The 15,220-nt window shown below is 45.4% G+C and overlaps 1 protein-coding gene across 1 annotated transcript in view; it reads right to left on the bottom strand.

Moving 5' to 3' along the window:
• The window catches only part of IGSF11 (immunoglobulin superfamily member 11), a 105,148-nt gene extending 90,639 nt beyond the window's left edge, over positions 1–14,509 (bottom strand). The window contains exon 1 of the mRNA XM_066175266.1: positions 14,359–14,509. Coding sequence (XP_066031363.1) covers positions 14,359–14,431 — 73 coding nt within the window. The 5' untranslated portion in view covers positions 14,432–14,509. The remainder of the gene's footprint in view (positions 1–14,358) is intronic.
• Between the last annotated feature and the right edge of the window lie 711 nt (positions 14,510–15,220).

A 15,220-nucleotide genomic window follows, 5' to 3' on the forward strand; every position in this document is an offset into this window, starting at 1 on the left:
AAGGGGGGGGAAGCACAGAGTGACATGCATGAGAAGCTTCAAATATACTGCCTTGTATTTGATGAAATCAGAAATACTGCAACTTAATTCAACATTTATATCATCACTCCTTCACAGTCCCCATCTGAAAGATGCAGTGCCCTGTAATTGCAGATGAGGAAACAAAATTCTCTTGTATGTTCACTTTCATGAAAGATAAATTTGCTTTGTTCTCTCTTTTGGTCCCTAATTCAGAAAACCACTTAAACATATGCTGAAGTTCGTAATTTGCCACTCCACTCTACCACATATGCATCTACTCAGGAATATGCCTGAAGTCAGGCATATGCACAGCACACTGCTGACTGTGGACCTTAGAGCGTTCTGTTCATTTCTGAAGCTATTCTAATTTAGTGACGTAAATGTACAAGGAAGTAACACATTTTGAGCAATTTTAGCACTCACTGGCAGAAGTAAGTTTTGAACTTGCCTATCCCCACAAACAGTCTGAAAAATTATTAAAAATTACTAGCTAATTCTTGGTACCCTTCAGAAACTGCTTAATTCTAGCAATTACTTTGAGTTGTCAGGATAGTGAAATGCTATGGCATTAAATTTTGCTCTGTATCAATGCTGAGCAACTAAACCTGCAGCTGAAATGCTGCTCCTCCTCCTAGGAAACAACTAAAAAAACCACAAACAAACCTCCTTATGAGCATGTGGCATGTCAAATATTATTTGTAGAAGCTATTCAGTAAGTAATTTCAAATAAGTAAAATGCAAAGAAACCGCAGGATGTTCACAAACAATTTTCAAATGGAAATGGAAGAGGAATTCATTAAATAAATTATTTGTTATAAATTATTCACCTACCTCTAATCTTACTACCACTTAGACTATAAAATTCATGCCATAAAAGATACAGGATTCGTGCCATAAATGATACAGGATACATAACAAGGCATCATTAACTTATGCATTTCCCAGTGCTGCTTTATTTTGACTGTACAATTATATGTGCATTATTATATATTATATATATACACACGCAGTAAGACAGCCTTTTGGCTTTAATAAAACATTCCAGTTTTTAAAGCTAAGCTAAGGAGACCTGGTCTGATATTAGCCTGTAAGTTGATTTTGAGCTCCGAGGCTGAATAACTTTTCAAATCTGAGAGAATAATCCAAGCTGTACTCTGAGCTAAACCAAAATGAATGGAAGCCTTACACAGCTTGCTAATTTAATGAGATTTCCACAACTTGGGCCCATTTCACATAAATTCACAATGAGAGGTGGACATTCCTTTTTGTCCATCAAGCCACACAGTGAACTTTTTCATAAAGGTGAAAGGGGTGAGGACAAGCTGGAAGCAGATCACTGGCAGGAGACAACAGTGTCCTTCTGGGACCCACTGGCTTTGCAGTGGATCACAGGGTCAGCGGCATCCCCACCTGTATCACTTTTCCCCTCCTCCAGCTGCAAGAGAAGCTGCCAGCTGTGCTCTGGCTATATGGCCAGAGGAACAAATTCTGGAGGAAAAAAAAATAAAAAATAAAAAAAAATAAAAAAAAATAAAACCAAAAAAAACCTAAAATACACTATGAAAATAATTTTAGCCACCAAAACAAAAAAAAAAAAAAAATCCCAGAAAGGGTTCTCACTCATAACCAAGGACAAAGGAAGCTTTTTTTTCTTGTTTGTGTCCTGATTTGTTCTAAGTGACAGCTCTATTCCACTACTTGTTTGGTCTCCAGCAGTTGTTTTATTATTTTGAATCATAACTGCTTACTTTTAATGAAAAATACAATGATTGTCACTGAATTTCTCCATTTGTGGAAAACTGATACAAGTTGTCATACTTCAGTTATGAAGAAAGAATAAAAGAGGATTCTTGCAGTTGTCAGAAGAATCTCTCAATTATCTCCAAAGCAAATTCTATTGCAGCGAGTTGCAATATGATGAGTTAAATGCTACTCTTCACCATCCATGCACATTTTTACCCCTTGAAAAGGAAAGAAGAGTTGGTTTGGCAGAGTTTCATCATCTTGGACTGACTCGTAGCAGGCTCAGTTCTTGGCCCAGTGGGTGTCAGCTACATTTGTCCAGCACAGAGGCCCTACACACAGTGTTACTACACACTGGTATTTCCACAGCAGTTACAAGTGCTTGAAATGACCCACAAAGGAGGCAAGAGCATGGGGTCCACTCACATCAGAAACCTCTTGAAGGCTCTGCTCCCAGGTCCTGGCACACAGACCTCAAAGCAAAATAAGCTTTACCACAGCAGTTTCCACACCAGACACAGGGAGAATAGCTGTGGCTCTGCTGACAGGACTGCTTCCGCTCTTGCTTATTGTCAACATAAATTCTCATCAGCTAGGCTGTTTAAAAAGAACCTGAGGGAATTCTGTGCTTAATTCCCATAGGTATCTTACAAAATCCCAGTTGTAACACACAAGGCTCTAATTTTTTTTTTTCTGTTTTAAGGGTGAAGCCACACCATGGGTAGAGACTGGATAGAGAAGAAGGGCTGCATTACACCAGATGGAGACCAAGGTTCCCTGAAGCAATGAAGAAAATACTTCGCAACGCCTGAGGGCCAGACTCACTCTTCTCTGTAGGAGCACCCTGGCTAGCACATCTCCACCATGCACGGTACAACTCACACAGAAATACAACTTGAAGGCAGACCAGCCATGTAGCAGACCATTCTGGGCCTCCCAAACCAGCCCTGATCTGATCCTGATCAGCCCTGGCTGATCTGGCAGCAGAATCCAGTGGGGAAAGATTTCCTCCAAAGCATCCTCAAGGCACAGATTGTTCAAGACTGCCTCCAGTGTCACTGTGCATCCCAGCATGTGAACAGACAGCTAACTGGAGGAGAGAACAGATACCATGCACACACCATCCCCTCACCAGTGACACCAGGACCACCCCTCTGGGAGTCCCATTCACAATATTCATTGTGAAGGTGGTCAAGACAAGGGTGAGAGAACCAGATTTGATTCAGTCACTGCAGATTTTCTTTAAAGACTCAGAATCTACAACCACCTATGAGCCCCTGCCATGAAAACTCAAGATGAAAAGTATTCAGCAGGTCACTGATTAAATCAGTGGACAGGCAGCATTGTCCAGTGGAGAAGGCATGGGCTGGCAGTCAGGAGATGCAGGTTCCAACCCCATGTTGGCTATGGGAATCCTGCATGATCATGGCAAAGGCCCTTCCCATCTCTGGGCCTCAGTTTTCCCCATCAGCTGCATGGTGATCTAGGTAACATGGCTGTTACCTGAGTCAGTGAAGAGAAAAATTATACAAGGATTAGCATTAAAAAAGTGGGTGGGCAGAGCACAGCATAGATATGAAGGGTTCTGAAAAATACATGGGCCTATGTCTTCACGCTCCTCATCTCTTTCCACAAAGTGGTTACTAAAAGCAAAAATAGTATGCTCTCCCTAGAAAAGCAGCACACAGCAGACACATATATTTAGATCACTGTGAAACAAATACCGACTTTTGTCCAAGGTAGGAAAAAAGTACCCTGTGCTACAGAGAGGGAGAAAGACAAAGACAACTGAAGTCACCCTGAAGCAAGGAAAAGGAAAGAATCCAGACCTCAGGGACAGATTCAGCTGTGGTATAAACACTGATGTTAGCCATATTCAAGAAGGTCAGGAATAAATGACAAAATTCTCACGAGCCTGACCTGGAGGTCCATCAGGTGCTAGATGTACACAGGACAAGCACTCATCTTCCTGCATGTCAAATGAGTATTTCAAACCCCTAAATAAATGGTAGGACACTGCAGCAGAAACAACCCTCAGGAAGGACAGGACGGAACACCTTTTCAGTCATTTTATTTTGCAGCTTTTTCGGCTTGCATAGCTGTCCCCCCTTGCCCAGCTGAGGATGTCACATGCTGCTTTTCCTCTCCCAGGAGACATCAATCTGTCAATAGGGCCACTCTCTCGACACTACCCCCCAACACGTGTTTTATACCCCTTCTGCTTGCTCAGAGCACAGAAATGACAGCACAGAAACCCAGAGGCAGCAGGTGGGAATGGAGCCCACATCCCCTAATCCCAGTGCTCACAGCCAAAAAAAAAAAAAAAAAAAACCAAAAAAAAAAAAAAAAACCAAAAAAAAACACAAAAAGGAAAAAGCAAAAAAATAAAGAGCTCCCCCAATCCCTGGTGTGTCCCTTACATGCATAGCATCACTGCTGCTGAATTGCAGCCTCAGGGAAAGGAAAGAAAGAGGCCCAAAAGGCAGCTAGGAAACCCACCGTCCATTGGCTTCCCTCCACACGAGGCGATCGGACTCCTTCTGCTGCAGTGACTTGGCAAGCACACCTCGCTCTGACTCAGCACCTCGCCGGCACCTCCTGTCAATTATTCCCACAAACTGCTGACGCCGGAAGGGCTATTGGCAATTAGGACGCAACACAAGCCGGTGGCGGTGGGATGCCTCAGCTGCCCCTCTTCACCTGCAGCGGTCCCCTCGCTGTGAGCCCCCTGCCTCAGGGCTGGAGCTCCCAGCGAGGGTGCAGCTGGGGGGGACAGGGCACGCAGTGCAGGAGGGCTGGACGATGGGGACCAAGGGGGTGGGGGAAGCCTGCCTGTTCTGTACCTGTTCTGTGCATAAACAGATGACTGCTGTCAATGTGGCAGCTGAAATGCAGTCCTGCAAAAGGGGAAAAAAAAAAAAAAAAAAGGCAAAACAGCCACTGGGAATAAGGGCGAGAGCAGCGAGAACAGATGAAACTATGCAAAAAAGCTACTGTAGAGCTAGCACAGAGCATTCCCCAAAGAACAAGCGAAGCACAGCCTTGCTGCGGCTCCGTGCAGCTGAGAAACACAAGCCTGCTCTCCGTGTCTGAGGCATTTCCAGCACAGGAGAGAGAGGCGCTGATTGCGGATGAGTCCCGTAATAAGGGCCCAGGGCGCACCAGCTGTTTCAGGGGCAAAAGGAAGGGCTGCCCTTGACAAGCCAAGGACATGACGATTCTGCAGACAGACTGAGGCCATTCTGTCCCTCTGCCAAGTAGCCAAGGTCCTCCCAGCCTCTCCGAGTCACTAGCTCACACAGCCAGAAAGCCAAGCTGGTCTGCACATGAGCAGTTCCACAAACCAATGGTTTGTTCAGACAACAAACCCCATCAAAGAGTGAGGATCAACTACACAGTTAATTATGGAGGCAGCCTAGAAATCACACAAGCTCAGCAGTGCCCTGCAGAAGCCCTCCATCACCTTCTGGTTCACTAAAGCAACCCATCTTCCACCATCCCTGTCTCCTTCCCCAAGGGTTGTGGGGAGCTCCAGGCCCCCTTCACTGGCACAGGCAGTGAGAGGCAGCAGAGTGGGTGATGCATTCCTTGCAGGAGCTCCCAGGGACCTTATAACCAAGAAGTTGTGCTGTATTTGCTGAGATATCATCTCTAAACCAAACATTTTAGAGTGCAGCTGATAGACCACACAGGAGCACAGGTCAGAGCGGGTGGTGAGGAGCTGGAACAAAAAACTCCAAGAAGCACTTCAGGCTTGATGCAGTAAACCAACCCCTACAACATGATGCAACAACCTCTTTATACAGCCATACTAACCAACACAGGCATGTGTCCAACATGCCTTGCAGTCTATGTGCCCGCAGCTGCAGAAGTCATCACAGACTCATGGCCTGCCTGGAAATCCAGTGTGGGTAAAGAGGCAGAGACATCAAACTGCAAGACAGGTGATAACATAAATCAAATCTAGATAGCCAAGGCTGAAGAGGGAGAAAAGTTAACTGGAAAAACAAATCTCACTAAAGCAACCTGTATTTACCAATGGCCTCCTGATCAGGTAAGGAATGTCTACTGCATGGTGTGGAGGGAGAGCAAAGGAACAAAGTCAAAGAAAACAGAAAAAAATAGTGACTTCAGCAGCATGTGCAGGAATTAGCTAAGAGTCACAGCAGGTTACAATTCTGCAGCGTCTGAAAGAGCGTAGGTAGGACTTGGAACAACTTGTTCCAGCACCCTTAGAAGCGAAAACACTGCAATTGATACAAAGATACAAAGCAACAGTGACTGCTACATAGTCAAATTTAACATCCCTGTGAGAAAAAAGTAGCAGAACTTTGCATTGTGACTTTTACATTCAGAAAAAAAAAATATTAAAAGCAGAAACGGTCAAAACAGCCTAAATCCAAAAGCAGGAGAACTAAAGTTGTTACACTGTGTGATGGTGTGTTGAAGCAATCTCAGCATCATCACTGAAAAGGTACTAGGTGCCCTAGACAAAAAAACTGCTGAGAAGCAAGAGAGCACATTGTATGGCCAAATAAAAGGAACAAGAAGTGATTCAGTCTAAACAGTTGCTTCATAAAACGGTGGCTACGACTGAGAACAAAACTGAAGGTCAATTGCAAAAGCCAAAACCCAAACATTTCAGTACACAGAAGGGACAAGTCCATCCAGAAGTGTAGAACAGCTGAAGAAAGAAATTTCCGACATGGCTGTAACTGCTAGCAAAGACAAGCAAGCCCTTGGTAGGTCAGGTGGTTCTTGAAGTTAGCATGCTTTCCATAAGAGAGGCTACAGGCTCACCTGGAAGTGGCAGCAGGGCTTGGTTAAACCAGTCCAATACCCTAAGCCCCTAAAAGTACACAATAGGAGACAAATCAGCTTGATCTCCTCTCAGGGGAACTTGTGGCCCTACAATCCACTCTAATTTTGGAAGAAAAAGGACAGGACTAAGTAATTAATTTTCTGTCTCTTCAAAGTGCACCTGCTAAACTGTTCTGGGCAGGATGCCAGCTCAGTGCCAGACCTGTCCCCTTCTTGCCTGGTGTGGGAACGCCACCCCTTGCCTTGCCCCCAGTGGGGTTCAGGCCAGCTGAGGTCAGGCTGAGTCTGGAGCTGCTGTCCCACTCTTCAGTGCCCAGGCTCAGAGGCATGGGAGCCCCTCTCCCCCTGTCCTCGTTCTGGCCCTGATTACAAGGGATTACCCCCAGGTTTCTAACCAGTTCTGGGGTGGTTTAATCTATTCCTTAATATCTGGAAGAGAGGCAGGAAGCTGGCAAAGTGATTTGGGCTGGCTGAGACAAAAGAAGATTGAGAGAGACTTCCAAGGGATCTGACAAAGCTCAGCAAGTGGGCAGCATAATGCAGGATGAAATTCAACATTACCAAACGGACAGTAATAAGAACTTGAGAGAATAATCTGAACTACTCATATACCGTGGGGCTCTAATTCAAAAGTAATCGCTTGAGGAAAATATCTTGGTATCACTGTGAACGGCTCAATGAAAACATCTGTTCAACATACAACGGTGGTCAAAGAAGCAAGCAAGCTGTCAGGGTGTCTAAAGGCAGAGGCTGAAAAGAAGGATGCTGCAAGTATTCTAATGCCACCATGAACACTGAAAGTGCAGCCTCAGCTGGAATTGCTGTGGTTACTTCTGCATAGCACATTTGAAAATGCAGAAGGCAGAGAAAGGTTTGTCATTCACCAATCAAAAACACTTACTGGTCAAGCACTGTTTAAAATTGGGACAATTTAACTTGGAGATGGGTTAAATAAAAAGAAATTATCAAATGGGAATGAAGAAGTGAAACAGGTACTTTTCTGTGGGTTTTGTTTGCTTGTGGGCTTTTTATGTTTGTTTGTTTTTTCAAGAGAAAGAAAGAAAGGTTGTTCAGCATAACTGAAGAGCAGGAAACATGACCAGACATAAGGAAAATATTGTCACTTTCCTTTTCTGTTTGAACTTTCTCTGCTTCTTCTAAACACAGCCAATAAGTAACTACCAGGAATGATTAACCCATGTTACAGTTAAGTCAAGAGCTCTGCAGAAATCACAGAGGCCCATGCATCTATAAGGATACTGGGAACATCCACAGATACGTCAGGTAGAACAAAAAAATCCAAAAGAAATAGAATAAATAAAAAAAGCATAACATCACTATACCCTCATGCTTCCAGGCATTAGCCAACTTCTAATTAGTGGGGATTAGGAAGTAATCCCCCCAGTGGGCCTGCAGAGAGGGTGTGCCAACCCACTTGCTCCTGGCAGAGGCTGATAATGTGCCAGGCAGAGGGAGAGCTGAGCCCGCATCCCACCCACAGCCCCTCTGCTGGGGAGGCCGAGGGGTTGGTGTCCAGGGCCATTGCACACCCACCCTGCTGCACACCAGCTGAGGACACTGCACCATGGGCTCAGTTAGCCCTGCTCAGCTTGGGCCCTGGCAAGGGGGAAATTTTACTTGGGGGGCTGCTTTGCATGTGGGGGGTCTCGCCTGAGGAAGGGGAGGAGATGGATGCTTTATTCGCTCTGCATTGGTAGAGGAATACATATGACTGTATTCATTTTATGGCAAGGAAGTGGAGTGTGGATATACCCTAAAATTAAGAGAAAATTGGGTTGTGTAGGCAGGATACAGGATACAGGATACAGGATACAGAATACAGAATACAGGATACAGAATACAGAATACAGAATATAGAATACAGAATACAGAATGACTTGGTTGGAAGAGACTTCCAAGATCAGCAAGTGCAACCCATGCCCTAACACCTCAACTGGACCATGGCACTGAGCGTCACATCCAGTCTTATTTTAAACACATCCAGGGATGGTGATTCCACCACCTCCCCAGGCAGACTATTCCAGTACTTTAATATTCTTTGCCTGAAAAACTTTTTCCTAATACCCAACCTATATTTCCCTTGGCGCAGCTTAAGACTGTGTCCTCTCCTTCTGTCAGTTGCTGCCTGGTGAAAAAGACCAAACCCCACCTGACTACAGCCGCCTTTCAGGGAGTTGTAGAGAGTGATAAGGTCACCCCTGAGTCTGCTTTTCTCACGGCTAAACAACCCCAGCTCCCTAAGCCATTCCTTACAGAGTTTGTTTCCCAAGCCCCTTAGTTGAAGTCTGGAGCAATACATACACCATCCTACTCCTAGGGCAACCTGCAGCACAGACAGGACACCAGACTCCTCTTTGCTAAATGTTTGGCACCAGTTTCTCACTGAGGAGGTTTTGGCACCTCCCATTGGAGGATCCAGATTTGGCCATGGCAGCAGAGACCAGCAGGCTGACCTGGCCCAGGACTGCTTAGACAGGCTGCTGCAGAGATGCACCACAGATTGTAAACAGGGTGTCATTGCCTCCCCACAAACAACACTCTTGGATTCAGCACTTCTGGTAAAATCAAAGCCCAGAGGTAACTAAGTGGAGTTCAGACACTGGCTTTCTCCTGCTGATGCTTGTGAAGCAGAAGCTCATGTTTACATAGCTAGGTTGGCTCATGAGAGTATGAGAAAATAAATGCACAAGTTTTTGTCCCTAAGTAAGTGATATGATCAGCCTAATACCAAAATTACACTTGAAATTAGCTTCATGCAGAGATGCAAATGTACAAGTACTGCTATGCTGCCAGGAGGAGGGCTGTGGCTCTGCACATGCACAAATAATAAGGGACTGAGCTCAACCTGCTAGTCCTGTTCTGATTTCTTCAGTGACTGTTCCAGAAGGGGAAACAAATATTAACAAATATTTGCTGTATTTCTTAAATAGAAACTTGACTCTTTCAGTACAATGCTCTACAGCACCACAAATAAGGAAAGGACAAGTGCAGTGGCACATACAAGTGTACGTGGTGTTTGCAAACATGTGTCAAGATGGCAAAAATAATGGGCAGAGACTGTGCACAGGTACCACCAATTGCTGCAAGTTGGTTTTTATCACTGCTCTTTTTAAATGCCCTGTAGAAATAAAAAGCCCCAACCACTAAAGTTGTACTGAAGTTACTTCCACTAAACCAAAACTTATCCAACATGGGATGTTTTGTAAAATCGTAATTGTGTTTCAAAAGAAAAACAGGGAGGAAAAAAGTCAAAAATACAGAAACATCCAACTTAAGCATCTTTGGGATGAAAAATTTTGACTTTTCCGATCAAAATATCTTTTTGTTTAGGGTACTTCCTTGTATTATAACAATACAACTCCACAAGGAGACAAACTATCAGGGTCCTAAGATGGAATTTCTCTCAAAAAATTTCCTTTCAAAACCATCAAAGCATTTGATTTCTACTTCCATTTAGAATGAAGCCAAATTCCTCAGTCCAGATGAAACAGAGCAGCCCAGCTCAAGCAGTGGGAAAAAAAAAAAAAAAAAAAAAAAAAAAAAAAAAAAGCAGAAGCCAGGACACAAGTGACCTCCAAAACCAAAGAGATAAAAACTTATAAGGAAAAAAAAAAAAAAAACCTTAAAAGTTCATTGTGCACAGTTAAAAATGTTGTGCTTCCTCCCTGGTGCACAGGACATGAAACAGTAGCAAGAATAAAGCAGGGAGGCATATGACCAGAAGCCCTTTAATTGTGACTTCTCTAAAGGAGAGCCTGGGCAAATGTCCTACCTGACAGCAAGAAAATCATTTCATCTCTGCACACATCAGTTTTCCATGCTATAAATCAAACTGACTGCCCACACAAAGTAAGTTTGGAGACTCTCAGTTAGGTAACGCTCATAAATAACTGTGCAAACACAAGGTAGTAATAACCAGAGAACTGTCTTTGTTACACTACTGTCTGTTAAACAACCAGGAGCTAAATTTTTCTCTGAACACTTACAAAAGGGAAGGCAGCATTAATGCTCCACAAGGAGGAAACTACAAAGAACAGATTTTCAGTGCATGCACTTCTCCTTGAAATAAACTGTGTTAAAAGCACTTTACTTAAAAAGCATGATGATAGTAGCATCCTGCTAAATATAGATGACTCACCACAATTTAGTAGTGAACATCCCTAAAGAGGACCATTACATTATTGCTTAACCTGCTGCATAAATTTAAGCATCCTCCTGTGGCTACAGTTTGTTCCAAGACACTCAAGACTACTACCATTATCCACTGACCTTCAGTGGGTCATGAGGTCTCTTAGTCTTGCTTTCTCCATCTGTACTATCAGTACAAGAATAAAAACACTACTCCCCCATGAAGGCATGAAAAATAATTCCTAAGTTTCCTAAGTTAAAGAGTTGTTTATGCCATACTTTGTATATCCATATTACTACTGAGCAACTAAATATAGCTGCTCCTGAGGCACTCTGAGATCCCTTGAGAACAGAACCTTATAAAAAGAAAATTGCAGTTTAGGCAATACTGAAGGAACAGAGAGAAAGAATCGGTTCCCAAAATAAGGGAACGATGCCCACTTCAGAAAGAAGTAGTTAATGCATCTGTGCCTACCGCTGGGGACCAAGGTCAGGTCGCGAGCAAAATGATTTATCTACACGTCACAAAACCACACAGCTTGACACAAATGGCAATCTGTTCCAAAAAAACCTGCAAGAGCATGGAAGGGCAAGGGACTGACACAGTACTCCCTTTCCAGGGCTGAGGACCTGGTGCAGGGCTGGGAAGCAGGGGTGTGCAGGACAAGGGTGCTGCAAGGCCAAAAGAGTTTCAGCTGTGAGAACCTCAGACCGACAGGAAGGCGACTCCAAAAAGTCATGTGAGGAGTTGTAGACCTGCTGTTGCATTAATCCACTACAGCCAGGCACCCGCAACCCCTGGTCTTACAAGATCCATCTGCAGTGGACTGTAACACACTGAAATCTCACCTGTTGCAATTCTGTGCCACAGGATCCAAACACCATGCAGTTAAAAAACACGTCAGTTCTGCACTCTGACTGTACCCGATGTGTGATTTCTACCACATTTGACAATTTGCAGGATGCTATTTCTGGAGACATAGGAGGATTGATTAGCAATCCCAGGTTTGGTTTCAAAGCTATCAAGAGAATTCCCTCCTATCCTTCCCTAAATTTCTCCTGGGAAAATATTATTTCCACAAAAAATTATTATGCTTATAATGTTTTAGAGGGAAAACATAGAATCTGCCCTGAGCCAAAGACCCTAAAATATGGATATAACTAGCACCAGTTACAAAGAATCATTGTTATTCTACCAACTGCAAAACAACAGAAGAAAATGGCACCATAATAATTGACTTAAATATCACTATGAAGTCTAATTTTATTTTATTGTAGGTATAAAGTATGAGAATGATGAAATTATATCCAAGGTCCTTTTTCCCCCGCAACAACTTTCATTTTTTTGGCATTAAGTATTTTGCCTGATTATACACTCTTACAGTTTTAGATCCTTTTACTTTTAAATCTTACTTTTAATTTCAGTATCACTTTGCATATGACCCCTCATTTTTTTTTCTATCTTATAAACCAGTCTAAAATCTCAAAAAGAAAAAAAAAATTTAAAATCACTCTTCCTAACCATACTTGGCAGCCCAGAGCAGAAACACACTTACTAATCTTCTGCAAATGTTGTTTAGGAAAAACTCTCCCAATTTAATTTCAGTTTTCCTGGGTGTATATCTGCTCCTTATCCCTTACAGTGTTTTCTTTTCAAACTCGAGAGCCACTGAAAATATAGCCATGCTGTGTACCACAGAAATAACTGTGTACCACAGCTATTTTCATCTACCACCATCTTCTAAAGACTTTTCCTATGACAAAATGAAAAACACCAAGCTTGAGAAACAGGTGTTTCATTCAGGCAATTATGAAGACGTAAAGGAAAGTGCAAGAAAAACCATTATATTATTGCAGATAAATATTTCATGGAAGAGCATGTTTCCACACCTAGTTGTCTCCAGTATCATTGTCCCCATGTGCCCTCAACTAAAAAACCAAGTATTGAGTCAATTTTTCTGCTTAAAAGGATAATTAAATACCCCTTTAATTTTAACCTTATATCTGATTATTACTGTATGTTTTTGCAGTGATGTCACATCAACAGAAGCACTTGACCACTTATGTGCCTCTAACTGGAGCAAGCCCAGTAACTCTATAGATATTTACACCTTTGCAATGTCTGCAGACAAAAAAAAAAAAAAAAAAAAAAAAAAAAAAAGGAAAAAAAAAAAAAAAAGGTAGCATTGAGAACCTGAAAATAATTGAACTTGCTTTCCAAACTGAGAAAAGGACAAAAAGCAAATCAATAGTGTGAAGTATGAAAGCTGAGATTATTTCTTTCCACTCAATGCTAGTAAACTTTATTTTTTTTCCATAATTCATTTCTTTGAAATCAGCAGGTGCAATTTCCAGTTAATGCATGAGACTTAGACTCCCAAACATTTTCTGAGGACAGGAGTGCAGGGTGCATTTGAGGCTGGGGCATTTGTGAAAATGTTTGTGTTCGTTTATCCATCACAAGACTAGTTCCGAAACAGGTCCTGGGTAGAGGGGAAAACCTGCTGTGCCTCGCGGGGCAGAGACAGCAAGGCACAGCTACCCAAGCAGCAGACTCCACCCAGATCCCGACTGTGCGGAGGTTTCATCTAGACCTTGCTGGGACATCTCTGGTCTCCTCATGGGAGATCCCATCTTTTCTTACTGTCCTCCCTCTGTCTGAGGGACCACTTGCAGCAGGTTTCCCAGTTTCCCAGCACTGAAGGTGGCCCAGCAGTCTCAAAGCCGTGGGCTGCTCACTGCTGAGCAGGGCTCTGCAAAACTGCTTAGCGAGAATCTGCAGTAAAGGGCAGACCTTTAGACAATTGCCATGTGGACCTCTGTAAACCACAACCGAGCAGGCTGCTCTGAAGTTTAGCATCACTTGAAAGGAGGCATTGCCACCTGATCAACAGATGAGTCTGAACATCTTGCACTTGGTAGTTTCTTCTGCTGCCCTTAATGCAGCACCTCCTGGTGCTCCCCGGCAATGCACTAAGTGATGTGAGTAGCATCTGTCATACGCAATTTGTTTCCTCTCCGCGCAGAGACCAGGGAACACACCTTATTTCGGAAGGGCTATAGGGGGCGGGAGGTGGTGGAGTCACCACGTCCCCGGGGGCAGGCACGTATCTTAGAGCTGAAGCGGTGCGCCGTGTGCCTGGAAGGAGGAGGCAGAGGAGAGGATGGGGGGGACACAGGGGGCTCCGAGCAGCCTGTCACCATCTCTGCGGAAAGTTCCCTGCTGCCTCAGGGCCTGAGGGATAGACCAGAGTTTTCAACACAGGTGAGCTTACCAAGGGGCTAGGCCCAGACAACTGAGCCTAACGTGAAGCCCAGTTTAAAGCAAGTTTTACCGTAAAGCCCCGTAAAAACAAATAAATAAAATATGCATATATAAGAATAGTAGGAAGGATGGTGCAGCGGAGGCAGCAGAAGGAGCCGAGCGGAGCAGCGCTCTTTCCCCACGCCTGCCTGCAAAAGCACTCGCCCGCCGCCGCATTCCCGAGCATCACCGGCGGGACCGCAATCAAAACTTCCCCACGCGCGGGGCTCCGCCGCGACACCGGCGGCGGCGACCCCGCGGCCCCGGGGCGATGCCCCGTGCTCGGGAGCCGCGCCCCGCTCCGCCCGTGCGGCACTCACCTCTCAGGGCCAGGAGCGCGGCCAGGGCTGCCGGCACCCACCTCCCGCCGTCGCCGGGGCGCCGCCGCGTCATGCCGGGCCGGGCGAGGGGCGCGGAGCGGGCCGCCGAGCCCTGCCTTTCCCCGCCGCCGCAGGTGCCGCCGCCGGTGGTGCCGCCGCCGTCCCGGGACCGCCCGCTCGCGGCGAGGCTCCGCCGTGCCCCAAGCCCCGGTCGCCCGGGGAGGGCGGCAGGCGCGGCGGCCGGACCGAGAGCGCAGCCTGGCGGCCCCGAGCCGCCCCCGCAACCCGCCGGGCTGCGGCTGTCACCCCCCGCGCGGCACCGTCCCGGCGCGCAGCGGCACGTCCCACCACCCTCCTCCTCTCTCCGCACAAATTGGGGGTTCCCCCCTCCTCCCCTTTCCCGCCAACCCGGCGCCGCTGCATCCGTAGGGATGCTACACGGGCCAGGGTTAGGAGGTGCGGTCCAGCGCAGGGCTGGAGATTGCACCCCCGCCGCTCCTCCGGATCATCGCGGCAGCGTGGGGGCTTCTTCTTTCCAGAGCCTGCCTACAGCTGCATTGGAGACGACAGCGGCAGCGCAACAGCAAAATATCTGGGATGGTCTGCATGGGACCGGTCACCGCTGCAGCGCACGGTATAAACACTGCAAAGGTATAAACCACCCTAACTCCGCCATTCAGGAGCCTGGGAAACACGAGCATTCCGCACTCCTGTAAAACCGACTAAGGTACCTCTAAAGGATGTGAGGCAGTTCTTGGAGTTGGGGAAGTGCAATACCGTGTAACACAGGAATCGCCAACAAGTTGTGTCACAAGCTTAAGTCAGTGCAGTTCTTAAGGCTGCACAGAAAAATTAATCAGTT

Source organism: Chamaea fasciata, unplaced genomic scaffold (assembly GCF_029207755.1).
Source record: "Chamaea fasciata isolate MVZ Bird 193981 ecotype frontalis unplaced genomic scaffold, bChaFas1.0.hap1 SCAF_2, whole genome shotgun sequence".
In the NCBI taxonomy this organism is placed as follows: Eukaryota; Metazoa; Chordata; class Aves; order Passeriformes; family Sylviidae; genus Chamaea; species Chamaea fasciata.